Below are 12156 nucleotides of genomic sequence, written 5' to 3' on the forward strand. Positions count from 1 at the left end.
ATATTATGAGTAAAGCTTGATTTGAGAGATTTATGCATCTTCCATGATTTGAGAGATTTATGTCTACATAAGAGCTGTTTTGAGCACTATTTTGGAGACATTTTAGGGTTGTTCTGTGTGATGTTTTACAGAAATTAAAAATATCTTTTTAGGGCTGTTTTGCGCACTGTTTTGGAGAAATTTTCAAATATTTCGGACATTTTGAACATTTCGAACATTTCGAACTTTTCGTACATTTCGAACATCTCGAACATTTCGAATTCGAACGATTCGAACAATTCAAACAATTCGAACAATTCGAACAATTCCAAACAATTCGAACCGAACACGAACTGACCATTCACGAACAATTTCGAACACGAGCCTATTTCAAACAAACTATATTTCAAACGAACCGAACACGAACACGACCACTGTTCGTTCGTGTTCGGTTCGTTTACACCCCTAACTACAAGTGATATGTTTGTCCTTCAGGACAATGTATTACTTGTGGTATCACGCTCAACCACCTAAACTATCGAATATTGTAGGATTGATTTGGTCTCATATTTTCCAAAAATTAAAATACTATTTCTCAAATCAAATCACATATAATTATATTTAAATTAAATTTAAATCATTTTTCAAAAATAATGGCTGACAATAGTAAGATTTATTATAATCTTAGAAGCCTTTCTTTTACATCAAGGCCTCTTCCTCTTATCTCTTGTTCTTTATTCACCAAAATGATCATGTTTAGGTAACGATTCATGCATTTCACTTGTAAGACTTCATGTTCTAGCATGATGATTTGCCTATGTGTCTGAAGTATTGCCATGCCATAATTTTGATTTACATGGGAAAATGCATGATAAATTCCTCCATGCATTTCACACTTGTAGAGCTATTCATCTGTTTCTATGCGAGTAGGAATTTATTTATATATTATAGCAGAATTTATAGACCATAGCTTTACCAAATGAAGTCTAGACATGTAAACATATTATGTTTATCTTTGATTTCTATATGGCTGTTAGTGATCAGCTGCAAATAATAATCTCTTGGACTATATAGTCTCTATCTCCTACATGCTTTGGCCACCCTTCAAATTAAATGTCAAGTGAACTGAACTGCTATGAAAAATTTTCCCATCGACATTTTTATAACCATAATGTTGGAATAAGATGTTTGTAATCAGTAAGTTACATGTTTCAAATGCTTCTACTGTCTTGCAGGAGTAGTTCCACTGGCAGCTTTTGGGTGGGTTATGGCAACACACCTGTCCCTTTATCCTGCAATATTGCTCATACCAGTATGCCCTTTTGCTCCATCAGTACCCTAAAACATAAAAAACATAAAGTATTTTAGGATTCAAACTTTAAATCAATTTTTTTGGCAACTTTCTCTATGACAACAGCTATAATATTTCGCTTGTTGCTATATTTGTGGCCAATCTTATAGGTACTTCTTCTTTTGGTGTATGGTCCAGATGCTCCTCCTCCAAAATTATTTGTGAAGGAGCATTCCAATGCAGCTGGAAGTTTCGTTCGTGCCTTTTCATGGAAACCTATTCTGCAATTTGCACTTTGGGCTCTTATTTGGTCCTGCTATATTTTGTTATTGAGTTGCATTTATCTCAAAGGTTTTGATGGTGCATATGAAATGCTTAAGAAGTAAGTTATGCCCTCTTTTGTTTATTACAGTATCTTCTATTGAATGGTTTCTTTCTTTTAAGAATTTTTGCCGAAAATTTACATCTTTTAGATCTGAACGGCTAGCCTGTCAATGTTCAAATAATAACTTTAGGGATTCTTGTGAATCCTTGTTTTGTTTTGGATAATTTTTATTTACTTAAGCATAATTTTGTAGGACGTTTGGCTTTATTCTTACGGTGGAAGATTTATCCCCAAATATAGGTGTTTTGTGGTGAGACTGCTGAATGATACATTTTTTATATTTCCTTGACTTAACCTTCTCCATTTTTTATTTACATTTATGTGAATTATGCAGGTATTTCTTTGCAGAAGTCTTTGACTTTTTCAGGGATTTCTTTCTAATTGTATTCCATGTGAACATATTATTTATGGTTTGCCCATTGGCTATACGTTTGATGCACCGACCATGTTTTCTAGCCTTCATCTATATTACAGTCTCATCGGTGCTGAAATCCTATCCATCCGTAAGTCTACTTATGCTTTGGAGAAATAATCAGCCACTAAAGTGAAGCTTACTCATTTATCATATATTTTGTAATTTCTGGATATGTATGTTTTTTCCTTGTGGTTATTTTTTTACTTGTTACTTATTATGTTTCATTTACGGCAAGCATCATAATCTAAAGCCTGAAGGTAGGGTTGTGAACGATCCGATTTTGAGCCGATCTATGAGCGGATCGAAATCTGATCGAATTTATATTACACGGATTGAAATTGGCTCGTGGATAGATTCAAGTAAGTTTTGATCTGATCCGGATCAAAATCGAACTATTTATGAGTAGCTTGAATTGTAAATGAACTGGCTCGAATACCGTTGCTGGCTCGTATGACTGGTTGATCTAGCTTGTGCAACATTCTGTAAATCAAAATTGAGAAAGACAAAATAGAGAACACAGAAAAAATACTCTCCAAACTAGAAAACACAAAAAATAGAAAACCTAAATGCCTATTAGTTTTCAAATCTCAAAAATGACGATCACTGTGATCAGTGATTACTCTGAGTTTCAATAGAAGAAAGATAGAAGAACAAGTGCAAGAATGTCATGAGTTAGAGTTACCATGCCAGATGCACAACAAACCGCACAAGTGGAAACTTGCAACAACACCGCCGTCGACACATTGAATCACCGCCGAAGGGGTGAGACCATCAGAGCTGCGAGATGTGAGAGTAGCGGCGGCGAGTGTGTGAGAGCAGAGACGTAACATGGGAAAAGAAAAAGGCAAAGACCAAAAAAGAAATTTAGGGCTTCAGGCGGCACTTGGGATAGGAAATTGGATTAGGTATTCGATATTTTTGAATTGCAGTGGTTCTGTTTTTCCCAACTGTTGGATTAAATGTAAATTTGATCCGATTGTGAGCAACAGCATCCGAGCTGACCATAGGATCTGAATCGGCTCAAAATAAAACCAATATTTTGGTTTGGCTCATAGCCCGACTCAATCAATTTGAGCCGATTTCCATTCGAGCTAAAATTCGATTCGATTTTCAAGTAATTTACATTCTTCGAGCCAATTTCGCAGCCGTTGAAAGCCACCATTTTCGCTACCCGAAATGATATCTCTGGAAATATCTAATTCATTGAAAAATAAATTAGATTTAATGATTTTAATGATAAACTCGAAATGTATTGGATTACATTATCATCTTGAAAGTCAGTATAGTAATTTTAGCTGCCCATAATTGTTAGCTATTTTTTCATGGTAATTTTTCTGTTAGGTCAAAACAACACCTAGATGAGTGAGGAATAATGTGAGTTAAGCAGAGAAATTTCGCACAACTGCTTACAGTTTTCTCAGATGCCCTGAATTGCCATTCTTCTTGAACTTGCAGCAGTCCTGCCCTTTTCTAATGAAGCCTTACCGGTAGATTTTTAGTTGTGAGAATTCATTGGTTATAAGAACAGTCTGTACTGGTTAATGATCTCTTGTTCTTGCCTTAAAATAGTTCTTCTTCAGAAGCTTGTAGCTTCCTTTTTTCATAGTTACTAACCTGAATTGCATTAGTAGTAGTTTGTGACCTCCTACGTAGCCATGGCAAATATTTTCAATATATAAGCTCTCTAAGCCTAACTACAGTTAAATTTTTGACACGGTTATTATATTGCAACGCAAATACACTTTTTCAATTTATGATGTTATATTTTTTTCAAAGTGTTTGTACAACTTTTTTGTCTGTTGATCTATTAATAAGGTAGGAGATGCCGCTCTGTACCTGAGTCTTCTGGGCCTTTTTGTTGTTGAGCTAGCAGGTATTATTTGGATTGATTATTCCAACCCATTCTGTTTTCAATGTTTAGTGTTTAATTCTTTTTTTTTTTTAATATGAAGAGATGATTTATTTTCTTATTCTGTTTCAATGTCTGCATCATTTTTGAACCATGCAGAGATGAAATTTTCTTTTTTCCTGTTTTGTGGATACGTTGGAGTCTCTCTACTGAGCCCGGTCATGCACAACTTATGGATATGGAGGGTACTCTCTCTCTCTCTCTCTTCTGATCCTTCTCACGTACAATATTTCATGTTCTTATTGACATGAATCTATAAAGATTAGTATTTGCAAGCCATATGAAATCACTTCTTGTCCTGTTATTGAGGACTAACAAATTGAATGGCAGGGCACTGGTAATGCAAACTTCTACTTCGCTACTGGTCTTGCATACGCCTGCTTGCAGGTAACAAATCTTCTAATTTAGAATTACTTGTTCAATAAACCACGTAGAATCTTTCTTAAAAGATTTAGACCAAAGAACAAATGAAAATCTGGCTCAAAAAATTACTTGCAGACTGTACTTGTTGTGGAGGTTGTAAGTACAATGTTGAATCACGATAGAATGCTGAAGAAAAAGTTGAAGAAGACATGAATCCTCTCCCTTGATAGAAAACACCCACCTTTTATATCTATTTATACTGATCAATGGTGAGTAGAATTTGTTTTAATCATCAACAGATTTGTAGCTGTAGATATTTCGTTGCATTCAGCCCTGGATAAGTGTGGGACTATTGAGGAATTATGTCATTGGAGTCTTAATAGATGGTTTAAGAACTTAGAAGTTTTGTGTTGATAACCTTCCAAAATTGGATGCCAAGTCTTTTCTTATTGGAAAACCATATAGTTTTTGGTAGCATTTGCATGCATATTACATAATTCTTATGTATTTACATACTTAACACCTAAACTTTCATATGCACATGCTATACAATGTCACTAGTGTGTTTTGAATGTAAATATTAAACTTTAGGTGTAAAATATGTAAATACGTTTTCATCTTCAATCAGGTTATTGGTCTAAAATCGTTTTTATACATAGTTGGTATAATATTGATCAATTTTTGGGTTTGTAATCTTGATTTGATGGCCTAAAATTAAAAATATATTTTAAAAATACATATAAAATATGTAAGAATTAAAATATTACTGAATTAGTAGAAATAACATTAGTGTGGTAATATTTTATGATTTAAATTATATTGAAATAAATTAATATTTATTGTATCATTTGATTTAATTTTTAATTCAAATGTTGAATTTTAAATTTCTCTTTACAGTTGATGATTCAATTCCACTTTTTTTTTTCCGAGTTAAATTTCTTCTCATCATTAGAAAATGTAATGTATTAAAACATATTAAACTAATACAACATAATTTAACCTATATAAATTTTAATATTTAAAATTTAATAACTTAAAAACCCTAAAAAATAATTTAAATTACACTTAGTGATGCATTTGACTCTATTAGGATTCGATCATGTTTGTTCAAATTGATGAATAAACAAGCTTAAATGATTTTTAAATGCTCGAGCTTAAATGAAATGAACGTGAACATGGTTGAATTTATTCATTTATATTCACAAATAAATTTGTTTGTTGTCCAATAAGTAACTTGTTAAATACTCGATATTGAGCTTGATGATATCTCATATTATATATGATATACTATTTAAATAAAATTTAATAAACTAGAATTTAATTGATTGTAGATTTAATAATAATATAGTGTTATATCAATAATATGATTAATATTCTTTTAGGTTCAATTTAAGTTGATTTACTTACAAAATTTAAACTAGTTTAGCCTATCATTAAAGTTCATAGATTTTAGAGTTTATATCGATAAATAAGTAGTTGTGATCAGATTCTTAAAGCTTTTTAATTAAATTGTTTATATGAGAATGTAGATACTTGTTTGAATTGTTAGCTTGTTTAAATGCTCGTTCATTTACCATAAACAAATCAAACATAAATTAAGTTCAAACAATAAAAAAATTAAACAAGTCAAACTGGAACAACATATCAAAGCTCGACAGAAGCTAAAGTCGAACATGAACAACTTATAATTATACCAAGTCAAGTTTGAACTACGATATAGTCGGCTCAATTACAACTTTAATTACACCCTTTGGGGTTGTTTGGTAGAGCAATTTGAAATGGAATGTAAGTTGGGTTTACAAAAAATCAAGTTAAACAACAAAATTAGTGTAAATAAATCCGTTCTCCAATTAAATCCAATTTTTATTTTGATTTGTCGTAAACTCATGATTTATTAGATATTGTCATTCTACAAATATAATTGATTAGCCAAAAATGGATTTAGGTGAAAGGAAATGTAGTCAACCTTCATCTTTTTTTTTTTTTTTTAATTTACTTCTTGCGAGCAAATATTACATGTGGAATTCACACAAACGGAGGCGCAAAATGCAAACCTCTTGTTCACACGTAATATTTACCCCCCTTATATTTGTCTTTCTTTGTTGTGCCACCCTTGGAGAGAATATTACGTGCAATATCTGCAACTACAGATTGGTAGTATTGGGATGGTATTTACCCCAACATCACCAATCCACATCAATCTTGTTCAAATGTAATATTTTTTGGGGTTTTTATATCCATAGTAACCAAAGCTTTCATATTTAACTAACTCATACCAGAACTTTCATAATTATAAACATCATATGAAAGATAACATTCATTATCACTTTTTAATAGTCAAATCTATCTTTTCATCACGAGCGGTTGGCAAGACCGAACGTAACGATTAATTTCCTCCCCTGTGTCAGGAATGTTCATGTTCATCACGAGTGGTTGGCAAGACCGAACGTAACGACTAATTTCCTCCCCTGTGTCAGAAATGTTCATGTTCATCACGAGCGGTTGGCAAGACCGAACGTAACGACTGATTTCTTCTTCCCTTTGATCTTTCGACTCTTCGACTATTCTTTCTCTTCCTCCTCCAATCTACAATGAACCGCACTAAAAAACTGCTTGTTGTAGCGATTCTTGGATTAGATCCACCTCAGCTTTGCTCTTCTTTGTTGCCACACCTTTTTTGATTTTTCTGTCAGTAGTGAGAGATGAAGAAAATGGGAAGATACAAAATAAAAGGTAAAAATATTAATCCGACGGAATTAGGAGCTAGAGTTTGGGGAAAGAAGATAGAGGGAGGGATGGGCACAAAGATTTGACTGGTGGTTGGCACACACATGATAAGGTTGGTTGTATGTTGGATTTGAGGCCACTCGCACGAGCGAGAGCTAGGGTTCTTCCTCTTCCTCCACTTCTTTTTTTCCTTCCTCTTCTTCTTCATCCCCCCTTCTCCTTTGGAGTTCTCTTGCTTCTTTGAGGGCTTGGAGTTTTGGGGATTCTTCAAGGAGAAAACATAGACTTGGTCATTTACCCACCTCTTCTTCCTGTGTGCTGCCACCTTCTTCGGTGAAGCTTCTGAGGAGCACGATTAGGAAAGCGTCTTCCTAACATTGAGGAAAGCAACTTCGACGAGCTTCGGCGATCTCTCTGGCGAGGAAAGCTTCTTCATCTCTTTAGGAAGGATTCATGGGCTTCTCTCATGCCTTTTGGGAGAGCTTATTCCTGAACTCCGATGGACGTCAAACAAAATTTGAGGTGGTGAGATTCTCCCCTCCCACATTTCTTTTCTTAGCTAGACTTAGGGTTTAGTTGTGATAGGCATGTGGGGTGCTTACGCCGAACTACATTAGCCCACATGAGGTGCGTACGCCGGACTACATTAGTCAGCACGATCACGTGCCTATGTGATGGATCGTTTGCCTTCCTAAAGGAAGCCTTAATATAGGATTTCATGTGTGGTTGTATCCCCTATGAAGCTAAGTGAATTCCTTTTTTGTTGCGAACCCTAGCATAATGTCCTACCAGGTTGGAGTCCCTACCTCCTCTTGCTTTGGTTTTCTCAACTTTCCTTCTAGAAGTTGGGACGTTTGGGTTTTTGCAAAGTGAAAATTTTTTTTGTAGCTAGCTCACTTTGCAAAGCCTTGAGAGGTTCATGAAAAGGGAAAGGCTTTGTAGCTAACATATTTTGCGACATCGTGGAGAGTTTTTCTTTCGGGAATCTGGGGGAGAGACACCCCTACAAATCTCGCCAAAGCAGGAGGCGACTATGTCAGATATTGAAATGCCAAACCTTAGGTTTTCGACATGAGGTTGTTAGTACGAGCGTAATCATATGCTTCGAATCGCCACTCGCTTGTGTTTGCCTCGCATGGTGCATCTTGCATTGATAAGTCGTCCTGGGCCAATCAGCATCTCTTACGCCTCAGCTGACTGCCCTAACCCATTGGCTCCACTTTGTGCCTCGATCGACCATCCTGGGTTGATCGACATCATTTGTGCCTTGATTGATTTTTCTGGGCTAATCGTCCCCACTTGTGCCTCGACCGACTCATCGTGGACCATTTGACATCACTTGTGCCTCGATCAACCATCCCTGGCCGATCACCCCCAATTGTGCTTCGACCTTCCATCCTAGATCGACCGACATCACGTGCGCCTCAATCGATCATCTTGAGCCAATCAGTGCCACTTGTGCCTCGATCGGCCGTCCCAGACCGATCAACATCACTTGTGCCTTGATCAGTCATCCCAGGCCGATTGACACCACTTGCGCCTTGATCGGTCATCCTCGATTGATCGACATCACTTATGCCTCAATAGATCATCTCGGGCCGAATGGCATCACTTTTGGTTTGACAGGTCGCCTCGACCCAGTTAACCAATCACTTTGGTCTGACCGACCATCCCGACCCAGTCGACCGATCACCTGCATAATGCATGACTTGCATGTGTGTGTGCCTGCTTGCTTTCTTACGTGTTGCACAATACTCCGTTTGTGTTTGTTTTTGCATTCACATGCGTGTTGGTTATTCTCCCTAGTGAGGATCATCACTTTGTCGGGTCACTGTCTCTTCGATATACCCTTTTGTTCGGGTCGCTGCCGCCCCGACATGCTTACCTATGGGTCACTGCCTCATTGGCATACCTTTTTTTTGGGTTGATGTCATCATGAAATGCTCACCTCCTGGACACTGCTTCTTCGACATACCATTTTTTTCGGGGTCACCACCATCACGACATGCCCACCTTCGGGTCACTGCATCTTCAAAACACCCATTTATTGAGCCCCTACCTCCTCGACACGGCCACCCTTCGGGTCAATGCCTCTGAGTCACTGCCTCCTCGACACACTCGTCACTTCTGTCATATGACTGTATGCACTTGCATTTACATGCATGTATGTATAGCGAGCCAGGCACGGTAGAAGAGTGACTCTCGTGTCAATCATGATGCTTTAATGAACATTGCTAGCTGGGTGACCTGATCCGCAGTTACACACTTATTTAGTTTTTGGCAAAAAAACTTGACCCAGTTTCTTGAGGCGGTTAGTGTGCAAAATGGATATGTTATAAAGTTTAGAATTTTATTTATAGTTTACACATTAGGGGTTCTACGCAAGTATACATAGCGTTCAAGTAATATAGGGTTTTAATGAAGTTTCGATTAGTGATCCCATGAAGAAGGGAGGTAAAAAATACTTTAGGCTAAGTTCTAGTTTACTACTATCAAGTCTTAGTTTGGAATGTCGATTAAGGGTGGTCGATTAAGGGTGTTTTGGGTGTTTTTATAACAACTACTCCTAAATACAAACCTAACTCTAAAGTTAAACCTAATTAGATAAATTGGTTTGGTGAATTTTGAGGTGTAAAAACCACCTTTCTCTTGTGGTGACCTAGATAATGTGTAACAATGAGATGCTTATAATCTAATGTGGCCAGTGACAATAGGAGCAAAAATCTAACTTACCCACTCCCGACTGTATAATGTATCTTAGTAAACCTAGGGTCGATTCCTTAAAATAACTAGATTATCACGATGAAACTTTTAGTCTGTCACCCTAAAGTCTCATTCTCCTAACAACCCTCTAATTAACTTAATCTTAGATTTAAGACACAAAACCCTAGTTTAAATTTATTAGGAATCTAGCCTGTCGCCCTAGAAACATCAATTTGCACTCATCAACAAATATCTCCCTAACATTGCAATGAATCTTATGACTATTTTTCTTTCACCCATAAGTTTAATGTGGTTTCTCCTAGTTATTAAAGCCATAACCCTTCCGAAACTTATGGTATTACAACAAATTTTAACTTACAAATTGATCAGATTGATTAATAAATGAAGCATGAAGTAAGAATCATCACTATGATATGAAAAACTTAGTCTAACATAAATCCTAACATCCTAAACATTCATCTAATTCATTACAAAAGAAAAATATAAGAATTCTACTTCTTAAAGCAAGTGTCACACACAATAGAAAGCTTCATTAAATCAAAGTAAATCTACTTGATAAGTGTTTACAAAAAGTACAAGATAATGAAAAACATAATACTTAATTTTTTCCCTCTGAAAGAAAGATGAAAATCCCTTCAACAAAGTCTCTTGCTGATGTTTCTCAAAATCCATTTACTAATCTCTTCAGAAAAGGTAAAAATCAACATTTCATACTCTTATGTACAACCTCTCGGCCTTCCCAGAGAATTATAGGACTTAGAAATGTCAAAAAGTGTTTGTCCAAACGTTTAGATTCATCAAAAAACTCCTTGGGGCATGCATAAATCGCCCCTGTACAGTTAGACGCCTAGGCACCAATCTGCAGCGCCTTGGCGCTATCTTCTCTTTTTTCGTTTAGATTCATCAAATAACTCCTTGGGGCATACATAAATCGCCCCTGTACAGTTAGGCGCCTAGGCACTAATCTGCAGCGCCTTGGCGCTATCTTCTCTTTTTTCTAGGTGAAGACTGACACCTAGGCGCCACCTTGCTAACAACATCCCCATTTACTTCTATTTGCATCTATTTCATCCCATTTCATCTCTAATTCACTCAAAGTATTGTACCTGCAAGATAAATATGAAAATAACATTTCTTTAAAGTGTAATTTTATTAAAAACATGTGATAAATGTAAAGATAATTAGGCATAAAAAAGACATTCAATCACCTCTATCGACAATTGACTACCATTGAAATCAAACTTCATACACCTTAGAACTGTAAAAATAAAGCTGGAATGCAGAATTGAAAAAAGTTACTAGCAACAAAGACACATAATAACCATTCTTGAATATCACTTTCTATCGACAACTTGCTGGCATGCTCCAGTATCTGACGATCACTAGACCAGACAAAACTTATGTGGTCAAATAAGTGTGTCAACATATGCACTTGCCAACACATAAAAACTTCCAACAAATCAAACGCATTCTTCAATTTCTTAAAGGAACTACAACATAGGAACTTCGATTCACCAACAACTCCTCTATAGTTCAATCTTATTCAGATTTGGACTGGGCAGGGGATCCTATTATTAAACGGTACCTATCATGCTATTGCACATTCTATGGTGAGATTTTGATTTCATGGAAAGTCCAAAAACAAACAACGGTATCCAAATCTTCTATAGAGGTAGAGTAACGAGCTCTCTCTTTGGAAATAACAGATGTCATATGGATTCAACTACTACTAGCTGAATTTCACTTATCCATGGACATTCCTACTACTATTTCTGTGATAACACATCAACAATTACTCTGGCTAATAATCCTATCTTCCATGTCTGCACCATGCACATAGAAATTGATCATCACTTTATTCGAGATCAAATCAAAGCAAACATCATTGAAGTTCACCATATAACCACTCAAGATCAAATGCGGATATCTTCACAAAGGTTTTATCTACATCTAATTTTCAAAGGCTTAGGAATAAATTTAACATCTATCTACTAGAGGCTAAATTTGTGGGGAACCATTAGCAATGTCATTATTGTAAATACTTTAACCTTAAGTGTACTTAACAGCTGAAAGTTTCACGCCTAGAACTGTCAATACGACTTGTTGTTCGTGAACAACTCGTGTTCGGCTCGTTCGCTAAGTTAATGAGCCGAACACGAACAACACGGACAAAGATTTGTTCGTTCGTGTTTGGCTCGTTTTGGCTTGAAATACTACTATATATATATATCTTTGATGAGTAGTGTTTTTAAAAAAATTAATTGACTACAAGGTACAAAGATTTATAATCAATTAAAAGTATTAAATAAGAAAATATAATAAAATTTATTAGATTAGATTCAAATGATGTTTTAATATAAATA

The 12156-nt window shown here is 35.7% G+C and overlaps 1 protein-coding gene across 1 annotated transcript in view; it reads left to right on the top strand.

Moving 5' to 3' along the window:
• Positions 1–4754, top strand: part of LOC110019397 (phosphatidylinositol glycan anchor biosynthesis class U protein-like) — a 34210-nt gene extending 29456 nt beyond the window's left edge. The window contains exons 8-14 of the mRNA XM_020717034.1: positions 1441–1652; positions 1849–1905; positions 1990–2158; positions 3886–3943; positions 4079–4164; positions 4310–4366; positions 4478–4754. Coding sequence (XP_020572693.1) covers positions 1441–1652; positions 1849–1905; positions 1990–2158; positions 3886–3943; positions 4079–4164; positions 4310–4366; positions 4478–4555 — 717 coding nt within the window. The 3' untranslated portion in view covers positions 4556–4754. The remainder of the gene's footprint in view (positions 1–1440; positions 1653–1848; positions 1906–1989; positions 2159–3885; positions 3944–4078; positions 4165–4309; positions 4367–4477) is intronic.
• The last annotated feature ends 7402 nt before the right edge of the window (positions 4755–12156 follow it).

This window comes from Phalaenopsis equestris, unplaced genomic scaffold (genome assembly GCF_001263595.1).
Source record: "Phalaenopsis equestris unplaced genomic scaffold, ASM126359v1 Scaffold000055, whole genome shotgun sequence".
NCBI classification, from domain to species: Eukaryota; Viridiplantae; Streptophyta; class Magnoliopsida; order Asparagales; family Orchidaceae; genus Phalaenopsis; species Phalaenopsis equestris.